Below are 20,218 nucleotides of genomic sequence, written 5' to 3' on the forward strand. Positions count from 1 at the left end.
TTGGACTAGGATAATAAGCCTATTTTATGCATCTCATATGATGTTTCTGAGAATCTTTTCAAATGGTTGTTTTCGAACCATACAGCCACAACACTGGATAAAGATTAGCTTCCATTTATGTATTATCTTCTTTTTACCTTTATAAAATTTCTAAGTTTCATTCACTTTTGGTTGATACATGCAGTACAGTAATGAAAATGGTTTCTTCACATTTGGAACACATTTCAGTATTTCACGTGCAATAAAGTTTGTAGTATAAATATGTTTCTAAATGGTTTAATACTAATTAGGCTAGTTACTTGCACTCAAGAAATAGTTGCACGATAATTTCTCTCCCTACATCAGATGAAGAAGAAATTAGAAACATCTGTAAGCTACCTGGCTTTGATCTTCTTAAGAGAGGCATTACAATAAGATGATATTATTACTGTTCAGGGACAACATATCCATTCCTTTATTCAACAAATATTTTAGCACCTATCATGAAACAGACATTGTTTCAGACACTGGGAATACAGCAGGGAATAAAACAGACAATAACTGTGGCCCTCATTGTGCTTCCAGAATAATTGTGTTTGGCTTATTCTCCTCAATTGTATTTTAATACTTTAAAAATAAATGTTTGGACAGCTGTGGCAGAACAGTATATGGCCAAATGTATATTTTCCAGTCCATCTGCTTGAGTCCACAGAGCCATTGATGAGTTCTCATTGCTCTTGGAAGCTGATACTTTTGGTCCAATCTCTGCATCTGTGGTTATAGCCTCATTAATCAGCCAATAAAACGATTGAATATATATGAAAGTTGGGCTTATTTTAGTTCTTTTAAACTATTTTGTTTACTTTGTTAATGTTTTGTGAAAATGTTTTGAGTTTCTGAAAGAAAGAGGTTTTATTTTACAATTTTTACTGCCTTTGCTTCAGAGCATAAGGTCCAATGAAGATGTGGCAATTCCTGTCTTGATTTAAGCAATGTAGATAGCCAAATTGGATAAATAAACCGGAAATTCTCACTGGGGCTTGAATTATCCTGCTGAACCCATGAATTAAACATAAGAATGTAAGAAATGTCATATTAGATTAAATCAACTGTCCACGGAGCATGGTATTTTATGGAAAAGCATGGTGTTCACTCTCCACAACATTGATCTACCTTGAACATCATCATATTCCCTTAGTAATATATTACATATCAATTTTCCACAAATCAATTTTCTACAAAGACATTCTTTGATCCCATTTCTATTTTCAGTCAGTACTACCTCTACAGTAATGAGTTTATTACCTCTTGTGTATACTTCACTTTCATATTTCAATAACTGTGTAAACTTTACTTTTCAAGACACCCACTAGAGTACACTATAATTTGGATTGTGTGCTTAACTTATCCATTTCTTTCTTTTTGTAAAATCTTATTCTCACTTACTTCTTACTTTTCTCATTTGAAGAGTATGAATTATCAACTGATTTTACGTGGAAACCTTTACGTCCTTTTGCTTGCTTATATTCTAGATCAGTTACTCTAGGATGTCCTTTATGATTGGAGAGCAATGAAAATTGTGCACACATTCCAAAGGAGAGTGATCACAATTTAGTATATGGGTAATATTTGTTTTATTACCATATAAGTATGATGAGCATTTTGTTGTCCTTTTTGTTAACAGGAGAACATTAGATCACTGTCTTGAGATAACATGTTGGATATTCTTTTGCTTGATCTCCACTGCATATTGTGTTAAATATGTTTCCCAAATCAAAATATTCAACACTCTCTACCCTGCTACAAATCACATACTGAGTGTAATATACTACCTTACCAGCACTGAATGAATATTCATACTGACAGCACTTCTGAATTTATGCACCTTCAACATTCTTTAAACTCTTATAGATTAGTGTATTCATTTATATCTGTTAATTTGTATGTAACTCATTCTTTTAGTAATTTTCTTTAATCCTACTAATGGAACCTTCCCTTAGTTGTCTGCACATCTATTACATCCTGCCTCCCTTGGTAAAGTCTTAATTTCCAGACAGAGAAAGCATATTTGGATGACCTTGTCTTCTTCTTCCTCAATGCCTTCTTCTTGCCTTATTTTTGCCCTTCTAAAGCTCAATCTTAATAATTATCAATAAATTTAATTGATAATTTCAAATCAATACATTTGAAATTAAATTTTTATTTAACACCTCTAATATATGATATGCATGTACATAAATCTTCTATGTTATGATCCCCAAGTTCTTTCTCTTTAAAATGATTTGTTTCAGCTAGCCTGAATGTGTAGTTTTTACTTGGACTGTATTGAGAACAAATAAATCTGAACATTAATTATTCCTTCAGTAGCAGAATCTTTTTCTAAACTACATCAAGGCAATATATTAAAAATATTCAACTTTGAGGAACACATCTTGAAACTAAATGTGGACTTCAGAGACATTACTTTCTTTTATCCTGCAAATCATATTTAATGGTTTATATATGCACAGAAATCTTTGTATAGTCACTATATCTATGAAATATTCTAGGAAAATCATGTTTTGGACTTATTTTACCAGATAGGTGTTATCTAAAATGGAACTTAAATGACTATTAGAGGAAGTGAGATACTATGGGACACTGTGAACACCTTTGGCTTGCTCTTCTTAGAGCAGCCATATTCCTAGTGGTACAGGCAGAGAACTATTTTACCCTGGGTGTGAAGATGCAAACTTACCTCTTCCTATTTTCCTTGAGTAAACATATGATTACTTCCATAACTGAGATCTTTAAGGTCTAAAGGGTCTATACTTGGTTCAGTGAATTATTTGTGAAAAAAGAAAAAAAATTCTATCCTCTTTACATTGTCTAAGAAAAATCCAGACAAATTTGACACTTGGAGAAAAAGACCAGAACTAGAATAATAAAGAGCTTCCGTTCTTGACTGGAGGCATCATTTCCTTTCCTAAGTTACATGAAACACACTAAAGAGTATTTAAAACTGCCTCATGTACTTTGTCCCCTCCAGCCCGACATGGCAATGTTCCACAGAATAATGATGACATGAGCAAGGCAATTATAAAGGGACCCACATAAGCTGATCTCTCTTCTCTGCAGATGACACAAATAGAAAGCTTTGAGCAAGAGTGGAAAGCACACTGTCACTTGTCTTTCTCCTCTGAAGAAGCTGGGACACATTCTGCTCAGCCAACATGTTCCCAGAGGAATGTGATCTAACTTCCACTTTTCGCACAGTGAGAAGCAACACTGTAGACCCGTGGGGAGGGCGATGGCAGCCTGGGAGGAATTTGGATAAGTGTTTTTCACTCCAGTGTTTTCATGCGACCTGCCTCTCATTCTCAATTTAGTTACATCTTGACCTGGAAAATGCAGCCAAGATTTACCTCTCTTCATTCGGCTTACCTTGATTCATGATGTGCATCGCCCTCCTCCCCCTACTCCCACCCCTTGCAGCCTTTTCTCTCTTTCTCTTGCAACCTACTAATAGAGCCTCTTTAGATGCCTACACATGTATTTCCCTCAGTAGAGGCTTTACTTCCAGGAAGAGAAAATGTATTTGAATCCCTGAAATATACACAAGGAATATCCACCTATAGCAGCCTAAGCGGTTCCCCACCCCTGTCACCAGACCTGACCATCCACACATCCAGCGGCTTCTGTAAGAACCCTCCGATAGGAAGGGAATGAATATGCCTCACTTCTCCTCAGCTTTTCTTCCCTCCCCCGTCCATTAAACAACTGCTTTTTATGCACGGGATAATAGACAAGCCTTGGGTGACCTGTTTTTTAATTTTTCCCTCCCCCTCCCTCTTTTTTCCTTGCGGTAGAATAGTGCTGAAGAAAGAGGGCACTAGTGTACAGCCCAGATCGCATCCTTGCACCGTCTGGATTAGAGCTGAGGCGTCTGCGAACCGAGCCTGGCCGCGGTGCTCTGGCCCGGGGACCACAGCGCTGTCTACCCGGACTCAGGTGCATCTCAAGTCCAAATTCTCCAAGCAGACCCAGGTGAGCAGACACCTCCCGGCGGTGAAACCCACACATAGTGGCAGACACAGCCCCAATCCATTGGGATTTTCTTTCTGATCCCAGGGGCATCGTCGCTTATTTCTTTTCGTCTCGCATCCCCGGGATGCTCAGGACCCATGGATGCCTGGGTTGTCTTCCTCTTTTTGCCTGCCTCACCTCCTCTGCTCTTGCTCCGCGCCCGCTCCCTTAGCTCCTTTCTCCTCCGACTCTCACCTTGAGAAACGAAGCCGGGGAGGGACGAGAGAGGGAGCCAACTTCAGCCCCGCAGGCGGCTGAGATTTGGCGCCTCTGCCCCCGAAGCGGTCAGGTTTGAATATACTTGCAGGAGCGCTGGCTGCAAGGCGAAGAGAATGGGGATGGAGGGCTGGTGGGAAGGCGAGGGGAGGGGTGTGTGTGTGTGTGTGTGTGTGTGTGTGTGTGTGTGTGTGTGTGGTGTGTGGGGGGGCTAAAGAAGGCAGGGAAGGGGGTTGAAAGAACGAAGTTGGGGGTGGGGGTGGGGGTGGGGTCAAAGAATTGCAACTCGCTGGTCAAAGCGTCTGCTCCAGGCCCTGCGGGGGAATGTCTCCGCAGCTGGACCTAGCACTGTCCAGGGTTCTGAAGGCGTCCGGGCTGAGCTGCGGCCGCGAGAGCAACCTGGAAGCTCCCCTCCCTTCCCTTTCTAGCAACTATGCAAAGCCAAAGGTCTCGATTTAGGCGAGTGCAGGGGACCCTCCACCCCCTCCCTCCCTCCTCCATGGCGGGAACAAGTTACCTTATCTGCACCCTTGCTCCCTGAATCTCCACAGTAAGCTGACTTCTTGGAGTGGGGAGGGGGACGTACCAAAATCCGACACGCAGAGACTTTACCAGGCGTTGCCTTAGTAACTAATATGGATTTCCTCAAGCTGGTAAATTTATATTTACTACTTGGGTTGCATGTTAGGGTCTCTCCAACCCCTCAAAGTTAAAATAAAAGGTGCACTCCTCGTTCGCGTTCATTTTGAAGTAGCGCTTCCACCTTCATAATGAGTCTCCAAATTTCTTCTGGGAAAAAGTTAATCTTTTCAAATCCGGAAAGTTCTCTTAGGTTGAAAGACCTAGCTCCTCCTCCCCTCTCTTTCCCCTTCCCCCTCAAGTCAGTAAGCATAATGGGTATTTGGGGGCCGGGAAGAGACTTAAAGCTGGGGGTGGGGGTGGGGGGTTGGCGGGACTCTGCTCCTCCGGGAACGGAGGAGGGCACTGGGGGCAAGGCGCACCACCTTCTGCCTTGACCAGAGCTGCCTCCGAAGCTGTCCCTCCAGCCAATATCATGATGTGCTGAAATGGAATGGACCGGGCAACTATTAACATCACTAACCCCGGAGTTTTGACACAGGTCCTGTGATAACAGAGCTTTTCCTTCTTCTTTTGTTGGCAGCGTCCAGCTCCCCGCTGCCGCCACGACGCCCGTTGTACTTTCATCAGTTTACCTTGATGCACCGGTGGAGAAGGGGACTCGAATTCCCCTAGAAACGCCGCCAGGGCGCGGAGGAGGTCGTGGAGGACCCGGAGGCGGCGGCGGAAGGGAAGGAGGCGGGGTGCGGGCGGCGAAGGCGTTGGACGCGCGGTGTTGGCGAGCGGGACCGGGGCAGCAGAGGCAGGCGTCGGGCGCCTCCGCGGTGCGCGCCCAGAGCCGGCTGGCGGGACCAGCGCGGGAACGCGGCCGGCCGCTGTGCGCCGCGTCCTCGGCGCAATGGTCTGGCTTCTCTTGGTTTTCTTCCCAGCGGTCTTTCTGGAGAGATCCCTTCTCCCCGGAGGCCCCAGCAGAACAGTGTTGCTGGCGGGAGCCTCGTCTCAGCGCTCGGTGGCCAGAATGGACGGAGACGTCATCATTGGGGCCCTCTTCTCTGTCCACCACCAGCCTCCGGCCGAGAAGGTGCCCGAGAGGAAGTGCGGGGAGATCAGGGAGCAGTACGGCATCCAGAGAGTGGAGGCCATGTTCCACACGTTGGATGAGATTAACGCGGACCCGGTCCTCCTGCCCAACATCACCCTGGGCAGCGAGATCCGGGACTCCTGCTGGCACTCGTCCGTGGCTCTGGAGCAGAGCATTGAGTTCATCAGGGACTCTCTGATTTCCATGCGAGATGAGAGGGAGGGGCTCAATCGGTGCCTGCCTGACGGCCAGTCCCTCCCTCCAGGCAGGACTAAGAAGCCCATCGCGGGCGTGATCGGCCCGGGCTCCAGCTCCGTGGCCATTCAGGTGCAGAACCTTCTTCAGCTCTTCGATATCCCCCAGATCGCCTATTCTGCCACAAGCATCGACCTGAGTGACAAAACTTTGTACAAATACTTCCTGCGGGTTGTGCCCTCTGACACTTTGCAGGCAAGGGCGATGCTTGACATAGTCAAGCGTTACAATTGGACCTATGTCTCTGCAGTCCACACGGAAGGTAGGCATTGCGTTTGGGAAAGACATGTGCCCAGCAAGCCAGGGCATTGCATGATGTGCACTTGGGATCATAATATGGTCCCTGTTTGTTTCCAGCACGGTGGGAACAGACTTTTCCCTTCTCAGTACATGCCCACTCAGGCATTGCTTTTTTCCCTCATTCTCTTGTAATTACAGTGTAGGAAAACCATGTCCCAGGTGTTTCTGAGGATAGTAAGAACCAAAAAGATACCAAACTCTCCATGAATAGTAGCCAACTGTAGTTTCTGGATTTATGTGTCTGTTTGCCCTTGTAGGTGTAACACTACCCTTAAGTGACTGGCTACAATTTTCCACACTTAGTAGACTAATCCCGTGTGATTGTATATGATTAGTATTTCAAGTCCTAAATTGGACTTGAAAGCTTTGTCTTGTCTTGAACAGCTCAAAGGGCTTCTTACACATCCACAACTTACCTGTGAATGTTGGATTAATGCAGTCCTCTCCCTCAGTATATCAGAAACTTACATTTTACATTCTGGGGTGCCTTAGATACAAAAGAAGAGTAAATCATTTAAATCACTTATTTATTTTTTTCCTACTACATATGTTAAAATTGTCCAGAAGCCCTCACTCCCCCCAAGAATTGTCTTGTTTTATGAGAAATAGTACCGATGACCTCTTGGATTTCAGTTTTGGTTTCTAGTCCTTTTCTTCTAACACAATGACTGCTCATTGGAATTTAAAATTAGGCCAATTATAAATTACTACTAAAAGGTAGAAGATATTAGATTTAAAATGGCTTTTAAAAATGAAATAGATTTACCTGAGGTTAAAAACTTTGATTTTCACAGAATCTTACAGATGTGAATTCTCAAAGAATTTCTTATATAAAGATTTTCTCTACTCTCTTCATCTTAGCTTATATAGATTTTTGGATAAAATGAGACTTCTAAGTCATCTGCTCTTAACACCCTTGTTAGGTTTTTGAAGAAACTGAGGCTTTGGTTATAAATTAATGTCTAGGACAATTCACATGTGTATGCTGGTATATGGAAGAGAATTTTGAGAGTATTGCTGCATTCATATTTCTCAATATCAAATTTTAAAAAGAAAGGCCATAAGCATGACTTCATGTTCTTTTAACAGTTACACAATATTCAGTAACTGGTGTGAAGTCTTTTTATAGAAATTAGGAAGCATTCTTGCTGAAGTGGTTATATGGTTATTGTTAATGAAAACTGATGCTTTAGTTTATAAAAGGAGCAAAGTTTTCAGGACAAACAAAAATAATGTATAATTAAACATTATAATTTTGGAGTTTGCTTTTGGAAAAAAACTTTCTGCTGCAATACTGTGACTTCTAACAACTGACTCATGTTTCTGAATCTTGATTTTTAATAGTGAACTGCATAGCTCTTTTTCAACAAAATTTCATATCACTTTTTTAAGACACAAATTTAAGTTGTGATGTTAATCCCTTACATTTTAATATTTAATGTTAATTTCCTACATTTTATCATTTAATATAGTTTCCCGTGGTGCTTAGATGGAACATCTTGAAAGCACAAGTTAAAGATGCATTCATTGTCAGCCTTAGATAGATCTCTCTAAAAGGGAATGGCAAAATCTAGATTGAATGTGATTTATTTAAATATTTAATAATTATCCCTCCATTGAGTTAGGTAATTGATTATAGATATTAGAAGAGTAAAGTCATCCTTCAAGAAGAAATAATACTTCATCATTTTTACACAGTCATTTTATTTTCCATATTTTATTATAATATTTTATTTTTGGGGTGGAAAGGAAAGGAGAAAAGACTCCCCTCTTCAATCTGTTTTCCAATTGCATCACTTTGCTAAAAATAATTGCTAATAGTGGGTTGCTTTCCGTCAACTAGAATTATGTTTTTGGAAAATTAGTTGGACTTGTGTTTGCCAATTTCGTTGAGGAAGGGCTCATATTAAAATTTCCCCTTCGTGTTGGTTTGGATTACTTTGTTTCCTTTCTGCCTTCTGATTGGTGTTGCGTGGCAGAGACAATGTCTCCAGACTATTATAGTAGCTGATTGCAGACTAGACTGTGTTCATAGAACAGTATCACAGCTAATTTGGGTGTCTATTTTATAAGCAAGAGATTATGCCATTCGCCTTCCTTTTACGTATATCTTATTTCTTCTCGAAGATAATTTGTTTCTTCTCTTATTAGACATAATATTTGTGGAAACCAGTTTGCTTTTATTTTCTTCTATCTGCAAATAAATATAGCAGCCTCCTTTGTACAGTCGCCAACTGAAATTCTGGTTTCCTGAGGCTCTTCCCTCCTGCTTCCCAGGGACCCAGGGTGTACTGGTGTGCAGGCACCTTCTTGCATCATTTAGTAATTTTCCTGCCTTCAGACTGATGGGGTCACCTACTGGTGACAGTTCCCTGTCAAAAAGCAGCTAAGACCACGTAACTAGTGTTGTCTCTGCCATCTGGGCACTATTCAGGAAGGAATCCAATTTGTCTGGATACTAGCAATTTGGAGCTTAGAAATTCTGGGACCTCCAGTGACCTTCACCTCTCCTTTCCAAAGTAGCCATTTTTCTAGTCAATTTATCATCACGATTTCTTTTATTAGAAGCTAGCCTAGTATAGTTAACATCAAAAGTACGAGTGACTAGACTAGTGTACTTTTATTTCTATGGTTAGTTTTGATGGACTTTAAAATCATAGATGGAGCATCCTATTCTTTGAATTTCCCAATTGTTTTTATATCCCTTTATTATTTCATTTTATATTGAAGTTAAGCTTGGAAGTATTCTTTTTTAACCAGTAGAATTCACTTGTTATATTCTTTTACACGCTTTTCAATCTTCTACCACATCATTTGTGTCACACCTGTCCTCTGCCCATGACAACTGTCAGTTTACCTGGCATAAAAGAGAATCAATGCCCAAGTTACCTGCAATATGCTCTCCAGAAATTTTTCGGGATTGGTTCCTGAGAGGAATATTGAAATAGGATCTGTCAAAAGGTGGGTCCTGACGCCATAGAGCCTTATCCACAGACAAAAATTGAGTGCACTTCGGAGCAAGCTGCTCACCTGGAATGCGTCCCTTTAAATATGCTAAGCATGGAATACAAAAATAGCCTACTTCTGTGAAGAATATCTCGGTCAAGGACACCGTATTCCATCCTTCTGATAAAATCCAGATTCTTCATCAAAAACCAAATTTATCATTTCACAAGGTTGTAGAAAACAGTACTTAAAAATAATTCTAGTTGATTAAATTCAAAGCATTGAGCAAGGCCAATAAAGAACATTCTTTGAGTAGCAGCTTCAAAAAGTTTTTTTTGGATGGGATACATTGTCGTTTGTTTTTAGCCTTTCTCTCTTAGTATTTTTTCTCAGCGTCAGATGAGCATTGATATGATAAGGGGTTTAGTGATGCTGTTATAAGAGGCACTTTACTCTAAGGTCCCCTTTTATTTACAGTTACATTTTCATTGTGGTGCACCTTTTTTTGCCACTTGCTTACATTTTATATGAAATTGGACTTTTTTGGCTTTTTTCCCCCCAAAATCTGATCTTTTTCTTTTTAGAAGCTTTTTTTCTATTTGATATAAAACTTGCTTTGAAAGTCTAATGGCATCAGAGGAAAATCCCTCTAAGTCAGAAATACATCAATTAACTATTACTTTAGCTAATGACATTACGTATAAGAATTTTGCTTCTACTAAATATCTTATTTCCCATGTATGCACCAGCAGCATTCTCTCTACCTTTCTTATCTTGATTTCAAACTATTTCACAATAAGTTATCTTAACAAATTGCTCTATTTTATCACAAAATAAGGAATAAGAGTGCCTTGAAAGGTAATTTAGGCCAACCAATTAAAGATGCTGAAAACACCACTGTTAGGTCTCTGCCAAGAAGCAGTTCCCACATGCGCCAAGTTTCCCGAATGTGATTAGGGTTTCTAATGAGAGTGGGAGAATGTAGGACTTAAATTCAGAAGCAGAATTTCACCTATTAGTCTGTTTTCCTACATAACGACCTGACTCTGAAATTTCTACCACTTCTCCATCAACTACAGAAAGTTATCCAAAACAATTTAAATTTCTCTTCCATGTGATGTTTGTCTTCAGCGAATCCTCTCTCCTTTATGCCATCCTCTCTCTTTTATGCCATCCTCTCTCTTGTATGCCATACCTCACCAGTGTCTTCACCCATATGTTCTAGTTTTTAGTTCCCTCATCCTCATAGATAACTCAAGTAGATCTTAGATAAATTATTATCCAAAAGTCTTTTAAAAAATATATGCTTCTACTAGGCCATATCTCCTTCCTTTTATGTTTGAGCAGTTATTAATATTGTTATCGTTATCATATCTAAGAGTAGGACTTTGTTTCATGTTTCCTTTTAAATGTAAAATCATTAGCTTAAATCTGTCTTATCAGTAAGTTCTGGGATTTTGATTATTTAATTCATCTTAGCATCACCTTAGGACCAGCTTTATGCCCTTAGGATTTAATTATATACGTTAAAACTGAGTAAGAGAGCGTCGAGTGTAAAGTCCCTCAGCCCCTCACCAGCAAACTACTTCCTAGCTGACTCTGGTGGTCACTAAGTCTGGTGTGAATTCTCTTGACAGTATGCTTTTCCATACTGTACCACTTTATAGATAAATAAATAAATATAAGCAGTTTAAATAAAAAGCCATAACAACAGATATTCAACTCTAATTGAAGATTTACTGTACCAAAAACTGCATATGTGAAATTTGAAGACTTGGTCTCTGTTACTAAGTGCTTTACACTGTAAAGGGAGTACAGTTTGAACATGTGTAAAACAAGTAAAAATAAATCATTACAGTACAGACATTTAGAAACACGAGTTTATAAATCTTTAGGGAACACTGAAAGAATATATTGGGGAGTGTAATTTGCTAGAAAAAAGCTAGAGAAAACGGAATTTTGATTAGTGGTGTTTTTTGAACACGGCATTTGTAAAAGATAGAGCCGTAGTAAGAATGTTCCTATGAGGGATAAAGTAAGCAGGTCTGCTTGGCTGGAGTGGAGAATTTGGGCCAGGAACTAATGATAAAGGTAGCAACCCAAATGTGGTTTCTTGTATTCTATCATTCTGTGTGTCTTTATTGTATGAAGGACAAATAATGGAGAATCTTGTAGCACGTGCCAAAGAGCTTTGGTGTCAAGAAAAATGTGTCTAAGCAGAGTTTGATGTGATTCAGAGATAATTAAAAGAAAGTGAATTCTTACTGACGTGTGTAGGGGAGATCCATTGGATGGGGAAGGGGAAAACTAACTATGAAAAAATGAGTTATTGTAGAACTCTAGGTACTAGGCTGTTAAAATAATTGGGAAGAATAAAGGTTGCTCCAAAGGAATTCTTTATGGGAGAATTTGATGTACCAAAGAGTCAAGGACAGAGGCATCGAACCTACCTTCAGTTTTGCAGTCCTAGTGGACGAGCAGAATTTTGGTGTAATTAACAGGCTTGTGATGAGTAGGTTTCAAAACCATGATTCTTTCGGTTTAAACAGTGTGGACTAAGATTTAATATGTCCAATCTGATGTGAACTTTGGCTAAGAACACATACATTATTAGCAAGAGTGGGTGCGCAGACAAAAGAAAAGCCAGGGATAGTAATGAGGGACTCTATGTGTGATTTAAAATAAGTGTTCACATCCAAGTAAAGCCTTGTTTACCCAGAACCTTCATTCTCCAGCTGACTTACCTGGGTACTTGAGAGTTGGCCTGTTTAAACTCCAACCTTATACATTTTAAATATTTTACAAGGTGATCTTTGCAAACTATATCACATTGTTCCCTGACCTCTTTTAAAGAGTGCTGAATTTAATAGACACTTTTCTTGAATATACAAAGTAATCATTGTGAATGTCAACTGTTACACGTGCTGGGCTACAGTGGTAATCTTGAAGCCCATTGAAAAATATAAAGCTGTTTATTCCTACCAAAAATGGCTCCAGATTGCCATACTTTTGAGTTTCGACCTTTGTTATTTCTTCCTGTACTGACTAGACTTAAACCATTTTCTAAGTTATTTAATCAGTGTTTAGTGAACAGTTACTATGTGCAAAGGATTAAGGTGAAACACAAAGATGAAAAAAAAAAAAAAACCCAGCTTTATTGTTTTGAGAAAGCTTGAACTCTTCTTCATTCTTCTGCCATACCATCAATCACCCTGTGACTCGTTTGCTTTGGAATATGTATTATAAGTAGCCGGCTGGCATAGGGTAGATGGTGGTGGCAACTTCTATTTTATGTTTCTATCATGTGGCTTGGCAATTGCTATTCCTCTTTCAGGCACTAAAATTGTTCCCCTAGTGATTTATGGAGCTAATATACAATGACCGTTTCGTGAATCTTTAGTTACTTTCTGGTCAGTGGCTGGAGTGGTGTCATGAGAGAGAGCTGGGAAGCCAGTCGAGGACACAGTAGTTCAGTGAGCACCTACCACCACTGGAAAAACAACTCACAGTGCGTGCTGTTCTGATATTAGATTAAGTGACATCTCAGGAGGAGACGGTTGTCAGTTTTCAGGGAAGCTGTAGTTGAAACCCAGAGTCAAGCTGAAACATAGAGCATTGTCAAAATGATGTGGCTACCTTACCCATCAAAGAGCTGTCATTAGATTTTAAAAGTATGTAGAAATATTTGAGTAATTTGTGTGTGCAAGTCCTACTTATTTTTAATGCCTAATTGTTCTCTATGAAAGTCCACAACATTTTAAATCTTAATTTACGTGAAAAATTTGAATTTTCATTTTCTTCAGTCTCATGGGAAGTTCTGCTTTCTTAAACTTAAGGCATTATGGTACCAAATATAGCATTAATGTTTTTATGAAGAGAATTGATTGGCTCAAGCAGAAAATTGGTGATCAGAAATCCTCATTTATCAATTTTAGGATTATCTATGTTGGTCACTTCATGGCCAACAAAGTGAAGATTTAAGGCAATGATCTCAGTGATTCAGATGAAGGCCTTAATTGGCAATTGAAGTACAAGAAGATTTTGAGGAGCAGTTCTTTGATTACCAAGTAACTTATTTTGCTTTCTAATGAAGACATGACCATTTATTCATTGATAAACACGTGCCTACTATGTGTCAGACACTGGTCTTGATGCTAAGAATACATAAATTAAAAGAATAAGAACTATTATTATTGTTATTACTATTATTATCCTAAAGGGTCCCACAGTCTGTTGGAAGAGCCATAGAAATATAAAGGTAGCTATAGGCTCATGGGTTACAAAAAAGTACATTTAATCACTTTTAAAAAAATAAATGCACAAAAGATTATGGGAAATACTGTACGTTTATCTAAGTTTCATTTGTAAAATGAAAATGATAATCACTACCATATTATTTACCTTATGGCAGTGTTTCACAGAACAAGGAGATGGTATGTATAACTAGCTTTTACCTGTTTTTGTTATACTGCCGCCAAAGAGATGGATTCTTAACGTATTAGCCTTTCTTAGCTGATGAAGATTGAGCAAGTGCATGAAATCAGTTAATCAGATGTAGATTTTTGAACCCAAAATCTAGTAACATAAGATAAAAATGAAATTCACAGTGAAGATAAAAGTGCAGCATGTGCTATAGATTTTAGCAACCTTTCTCATGTTACAAATGAGAAAAAAAAAGGCCCAGGAAAGTAAAATGACTTGCCCAAGACCATAAAATTCATTAGTAACAAAGCTAGGACTAATTCAACTTTGTGTTAGATACTTTCTTAAACCAAGGCTGGTTTGTTTGTTTTTAAATCACATGATCCACCAACGTACATTCCTCTGTCCTGTGAGGTTTATATCCTCCAGCCCAGCTATACTCTTCCCAACCTTGCTGCTGTCATTTAGTAGCTTCCAAGCTACTCTTCTATCACTGAAAACTCATTCTCACTGCTGGTAGTCTTTCTTTCAGTGTCAACACTTGCCATCCTATAGGTGACTCCAACATTCCTGTGTGTGACCCACTGATACCTATCCTCAGAGTTCATTGATCTCAACTCTATGTCCTTTACCTTCACTTCAGCAATCTACTCACTCTGACCACAGTCTGCACCTTGATATCACCAAGAACTGTTCTGTCTCTGAGCTCTTAAGAACCAGAAAGCCTCTGAACAACAGAAGCCTCTTCTCTCCAACGTCTGTTACTGCCAACTCACCTGCTCTCCACATTTCCCTGGAAAGTCTGGATTAAGCCATTTTCTTACTTGATCTGATTCTCCCCTAGATCTGAGCAACTCTACCTCCATATTTGTGCTTGTCACCATCTCGTAATAAAGCCCCTTTCTCAGAGAAAATGAATTTCCAACTGAAAGTGTCTACCTGACATAAAACTTTAGTCGAGAAGATTATAAGTTTGTCATTTTTTCCAGCTGCTTCAGTGCAGAAAAATAAAGACTAGAAAGGAGCACCTTTTGTTTTTTAATGAAAGAAGAAAAGATTCCAGTTCTGTGAGGGCTGTGTTCAAGAGCAGGAGATCACATTTGCTCGGACAACTCTGTGGTACCATCTCTACAACAAGTAACCAGGGGTGGTGTATAGTGAGTAAGGATGAGAAAATCAGAAAAAGATGGCTAGGATTGGATTCCAGGGGTCAGGGATAAGATTGACCCAAAGGGTGCATGGAATCAGCCATGCTTAGAGACCCATCAGGGTAAAATATGCAAAAATGATCCCTTAAGTTTATGGTGCAGATGAGATGAGACAGTGCTGTGTATAGAGCTAGATAAATGGAAGATGTCATTATTGTTGTCGAGCTATTGTAACCTTAAATAAGAAGACGTCCTTAGTCTAGGTGAGCCTGCATAATGTAAATACATATGTGTTCTGGGGTGAGAGTGTGCAAATAAAGACAGAAGAGATATATCTTGCTGATTTGCTATCTTGGAGCAGACCATTCAGCTTCTCATTCTCTTCCTTTACAACAATTGCATCTATAGAATGTGGCCCTAAGTGAAAGCCCTTTGGTTGAACAGCTTATTCTGCAGCTATTGCTCGAGGCTCTGAGGCAGTTTCCTCTGTTCTCTGCGGTGCTCTACAAATTTTATAATTTGCATGTTGGAAAAGGTAGAACAAAAAAGATCAATAAACAAATTGCTGACAGTATTTTCAAGAGAAGAAACTGTTTACAGAGGATATTGAAACGAGAAACAGCTTACAATAAACAAATAATATCCTCTTTTCCTGGATAAATAAGTATGTTATGTTATTTTCACTTTTTGGTCAACGACTATTACTCTGTTGGTAAAGAAAAAGAGATGTTCAGATCTCTATCTTAATTAAATATATGTTTAGTGAGCACCTTCTCTGGGCCAGGCCATCTGCTGTAGTCTCTGATGCCCTGAGATAGATGAACTATAATCCCTCTATCAAGAAGCTCACCATATAGTGATACCATTCAGGTTGATCAAGAGGGAGACAGAGGAATGAACAGGAGTAAAAGTATTGATTTTGAAAACAAAATATGCTCAGGAACCCTAAATGTATCACTCATTCTGGAATATATGTTCAGGGAAAAGGAGTGGGGAAGGATCAAGCTGAAAAGGAAAGAAAGGACTAGGTCACGAAGGGACAGTCTTGTCAAACCAAGGAATGTAGATTCTATTTTGTAAGCATGGTGGGCCAGTGAAAGATTTCAAACGGGGATGAAATGTGATCAGATTTATATTTTGGAAAGGGCATCCTGAACACTTTGGAAAGGACAGATTAAGAAAAGTAGTAAGATTGGAAGTTAGGACACAAGTTGGCTGGTCATTGATAGTTGGGGGTGTGGTGGAGAAAAAGCCAATTTAATTAATCAATTTAGTCAAAAGATGATGAGACCTTTACTAAAAGAAGTGTCAGTGGGGATGGAAAGGAGAGAATGGATTTGACAGCCATTTTAGTAGGGAGACTAGGATTTAGTGACTGATTGGTTATGAGGATCAAGAATAAAGAGAAGTCTAGAATAAATTGCAGGTTTCCATTTTTGTACAACTAAATAAGCACTAAAAGAGGAAGCGCAGATTGGGAAAACACGAGTTTTAGACTGGTTGAATTTTAGATATCTATGGGACAGTAAAGTCAAGAGATCCCATAGGCCAAAAATCTGGAAAGGTAAGTAGATTTGAGATTTGTCAACAAGGAGCTATGGTTAAAATCGCAAGAGTCATTGGGATTGCCAAGAGAGAATGAAAAATGAAAAGAGAAGAGAGTTAAGGGAAGAACTTTGAGAAAGGTGAAAATGAGAAAGAGGATTCAGGAAAGGGATGCGGAAGGAACAGTTAGAAAACTAGAAGGAGAAAGAATAAGAATCAGGAAAGAATCAGATATCATGGAGGCCAAGGGAGGAGAGAGTTTCAAGAAGGGAACAGTGACAAATATCACAGAGCTGAGAGGGCACGGAGGGTTACAGAAACAGTGCTCTGTGCCAGTAGACTCTACTTCTTCCTGGCTTCTGCCCTTCCAAGAATCTCTCCATTTCTAAACCCACTAGAAGGACAGAGGCCAGGAGGAAGTGGAGGCTGCAGATGTACAGCATTGTTCCTAGAGACTGAGAAGGGAAGGTGGGAAATGAGATGGTAGCTAGACAGAGATGCCCTTCTAAGTGAAAACGTTCTCTAGGAGGAGAAAGAGAAGCAGTTTTAAAGGATGACGGAAAAGAATGGTAGAAAAGGAAAGTTTGAAAATAATTGATGGAGCAAAGTTGCTGAGGGGGCAAGAAGAAATCGTGGCCTGGCCATACTTGAATAGAAGGCTTTCCTCTGGGTGGTGATGTAGTTAATTTTGGGAAGAGGATGAAAGAAAGTTTGAAAGTAACATTTGGTAGCCTTTGTTTTCTCAATTATTCAATGAGAGGGATGGAAAGGGAAAGGGAGAATGTCAAATACAAATAGAGTAGATTTTTAGAGGACCCAACCGAAATTGGAAACCATGCATTTCTAGCAGTGTCAGCTCATCCTGTTTTGATATTCTCTCCTGTAGGGTACAGCCCCCAGACACAAGCGAGGAGTCTTAGCTTTCACAGCAGGTCATTAACTTGGCCACCTGCTGGCCTGGTGTCCAAAACACCAGAATATTTCTTTAGTTAATTACATAGGATGCCAAGTGCTCATCTGTGATCATAGCCAAGAATTATCCTTTATCCAGCTCCTATCACAGGCCAGCTGAGGAAACTGATATTTAAGAATATCATCTAAGAGATCATTATCAACCATTTTGCATAAAATTAGGTTTCCAGAAGACTATATACCTGACTTTGTTTATTCTTCCTGAAGAATTGCTTTTTTTTAAAATTGCATTTTAATACCGTCCCTTTTCATTTCTTAAAGGTCAGAACAAGAATTGGAAATGTAAACAATGCTTTATAATTTTCATGTTTTTGTTTCCTTGAAGATGTTGCTTATTACGTTGTTGAATGCTGCTTGTATAAGGTCCACTTTAACAATTCTTTTTAGGTTTTAATACCGTGAAATCGTATATCTCTCTTGAAGAACTCACATGTTGCATCTTAATTGGTAATGAGAGTATTGTGTTTTCCATTTTTCTCTTTGCCTACCGGGAAGCTCAAAGCTAAATTTGATACTCAATCACAAAAATGTTTAGTTTACTTTGTAGATACTAGCTTCTTCTACCTACTTCAACAGCAAAAACCCTCAATTCCATTTTAAGAGGAATGAGGACATTAATATATATGTAAATAGAAGTAACCCCACAGTAGGTACAGATCCCTCTGAAGTTTCTGTATGTTATGCAGCAGGCAGTAATGACAGGCTGAGAAGTTTTTTAACTGTGGAAGGGGAGGAGGTTATGTTACACTCATACCTGAATATGCTAAAGATGGGAGAAAAAGTTCCTATGTATTTAGTGTGACAGAAGAATCCTTGAGCATTGATCACGTACCAGAGGAGAATCAAGCTCCTTCGGATTAGTGAAAGAGAACTTCCCCTGGCTCAGAGAAGCTCTGCCCATTGCTATCTTTTCCTTCTTCAGTGCATTCTGGGGTCTGCTACGTGGATGTGCTGGGATATTTGCCTGGCTTTGGCAGGGTGTATGTGTGAGTGAAACATTCTCTCCCTTTTCCATGGTCGACACCGAGCGAGGCTGCTGTGCCTCTGTGAATTTATAACAGCCTCCTTTCAAGTTCTCTCCTTTTCTTATCCTTAAGGAAAAATAAATCTGTTTGTAAAGTGACTATTCAGTGGCAAATGGAGAGGGAGCTTGCTTTTTACCCACCACCTAAGTTTTCCTGGTGTTCTCACCATGTGCCTTCCAGACCACATCATTTGATGTAGAATGAGACATCAAAAAGACACCCTCTGGCTCTTCGTCCTATTAGTAAAGATGGCTGTTACATCACAGAGAGTAGAGGGAGGCCCTCTGCATTGGTCTATGTGAAAGATGAATTATCTGGCTAAAAATGCCAGATTTGAAATCATGAAAAGGCAAGTTTCATTTTTTCTTCTATGTTGGTACATGCCGAGCAAAGCTCAATATGTAATATCCTTGATCTGTCATTTTAAAAGTAAAATTTTACTTGAAAAGAATCAATTTCTTAAAATGAAAAAATATTGAGTGAGTGATTAATTTTTGAAGTGCTTATATTCTCCGGTTCAGTAGATTATTTTTAGGCTCTCCTAGGTGCAGAGGAATGCACTAGAACAGTGCTTCTCAAACTTTAGTATGCATGCAAATCATCTGGGAACTCAATCAATTGCAGGTTCTGATCCAGAAGGCCTGGGATGGACCTGAGAGTCTGCATTTCTCCTGGGTTCTCAGGGAGTATTGATGCTGATGGTCCATGGACCACAATCTGGGTAGAACCTCTGGAAGCTCCTTCTGATAATGTCCTTCTTATGATGGTGCTTTGTACATGCTTTCTCACACATTTATGAATTATTTCCTTCAGGGTCATTTGTACGTGTCTCAAGGCAATGTTCTATGCTCCTGAAATAGGCAAAAAATGGTTTTTATCATGTGCACATTTAGAAAATTATGCTAAAGATATTTATTTATTCATTACTCACACTCAATGATTTTTTAAAATATGCATTAACTTGCCTGAATAATGGCTGAATGTAGCATTGTAGTTAATCAAATTTCTGCTTACACGTAGACCTTCTCCTTCTGGAATACTCTGCCCCAATAGAATATCTCCCCTGATGAAATGCAAACTACTGGAGGGTGAGATCTTTGTTTTGTTTTGTTCCTCAGCAATTAGAACAGTGCCTTGCACATAGTAGACGCTCAGTAAATATTTGTTTAATTGCATTAAGTAAGGAGGACTTTTGTTTCAATCCCTTTTTCTGCCTTAGTAAGGGGTTTGATGATTTAAGAGCTTGCAGGTTTCACATCAATTCTCATTGCCCTGTACTAAAAATGTGCATGGAACAAGACAGTAGACTAACTATTCAATTTCCGGGAACGAGCAACTTTGGAAGTGTTTGGTTTTTTACTAAGTTGTTTATACATAATTTTTCTTTTTGTTTGCTCCTTTCTTATAATAGTGGAATAAAGCAAAGAAAATACCCAATTAATTACATGTTTCGTGGGTAGACTCTTAATTAGTATTCCTCTTCGCCTTTCACCTTTTTAGTAATTGAGGAAAAATCACTACATTGATTGCCAATTAAAACTCTCAAGTTGTTACATATTTTTTTCCTTTTTACGAATACTGATGTCTGGTATCAATATTCCCCCTGGACTTTAATGCCCACATGCGGTGGGATGTGTACTGGGTGGGCGGACCTGGGCTTGGTCTCGCTTCCTCCATCAGCTACC

At 39.5% G+C, this 20,218-nt stretch overlaps 1 protein-coding gene across 1 annotated transcript in view; it reads left to right on the top strand.

Moving 5' to 3' along the window:
* Positions 1-4,584: 4,584 nt before the first annotated feature.
* GRM1 (glutamate metabotropic receptor 1) overlaps positions 4,585-20,218 on the top strand; it is a 392,786-nt gene continuing 377,152 nt past the window's right edge. The window contains 4 exon segments of the mRNA XM_058534236.1: positions 4,585-4,810; positions 5,423-5,458; positions 5,461-5,580; positions 5,583-6,437. Of these exon segments, the coding sequence (XP_058390219.1) occupies positions 4,585-4,810; positions 5,423-5,458; positions 5,461-5,580; positions 5,583-6,437 (1,237 nt within the window).

The sequence above is a fragment of the Diceros bicornis genome, chromosome 39 (genome assembly GCF_020826845.1).
Source record: "Diceros bicornis minor isolate mBicDic1 chromosome 39, mDicBic1.mat.cur, whole genome shotgun sequence".
Taxonomy (NCBI): Eukaryota; Metazoa; Chordata; class Mammalia; order Perissodactyla; family Rhinocerotidae; genus Diceros; species Diceros bicornis.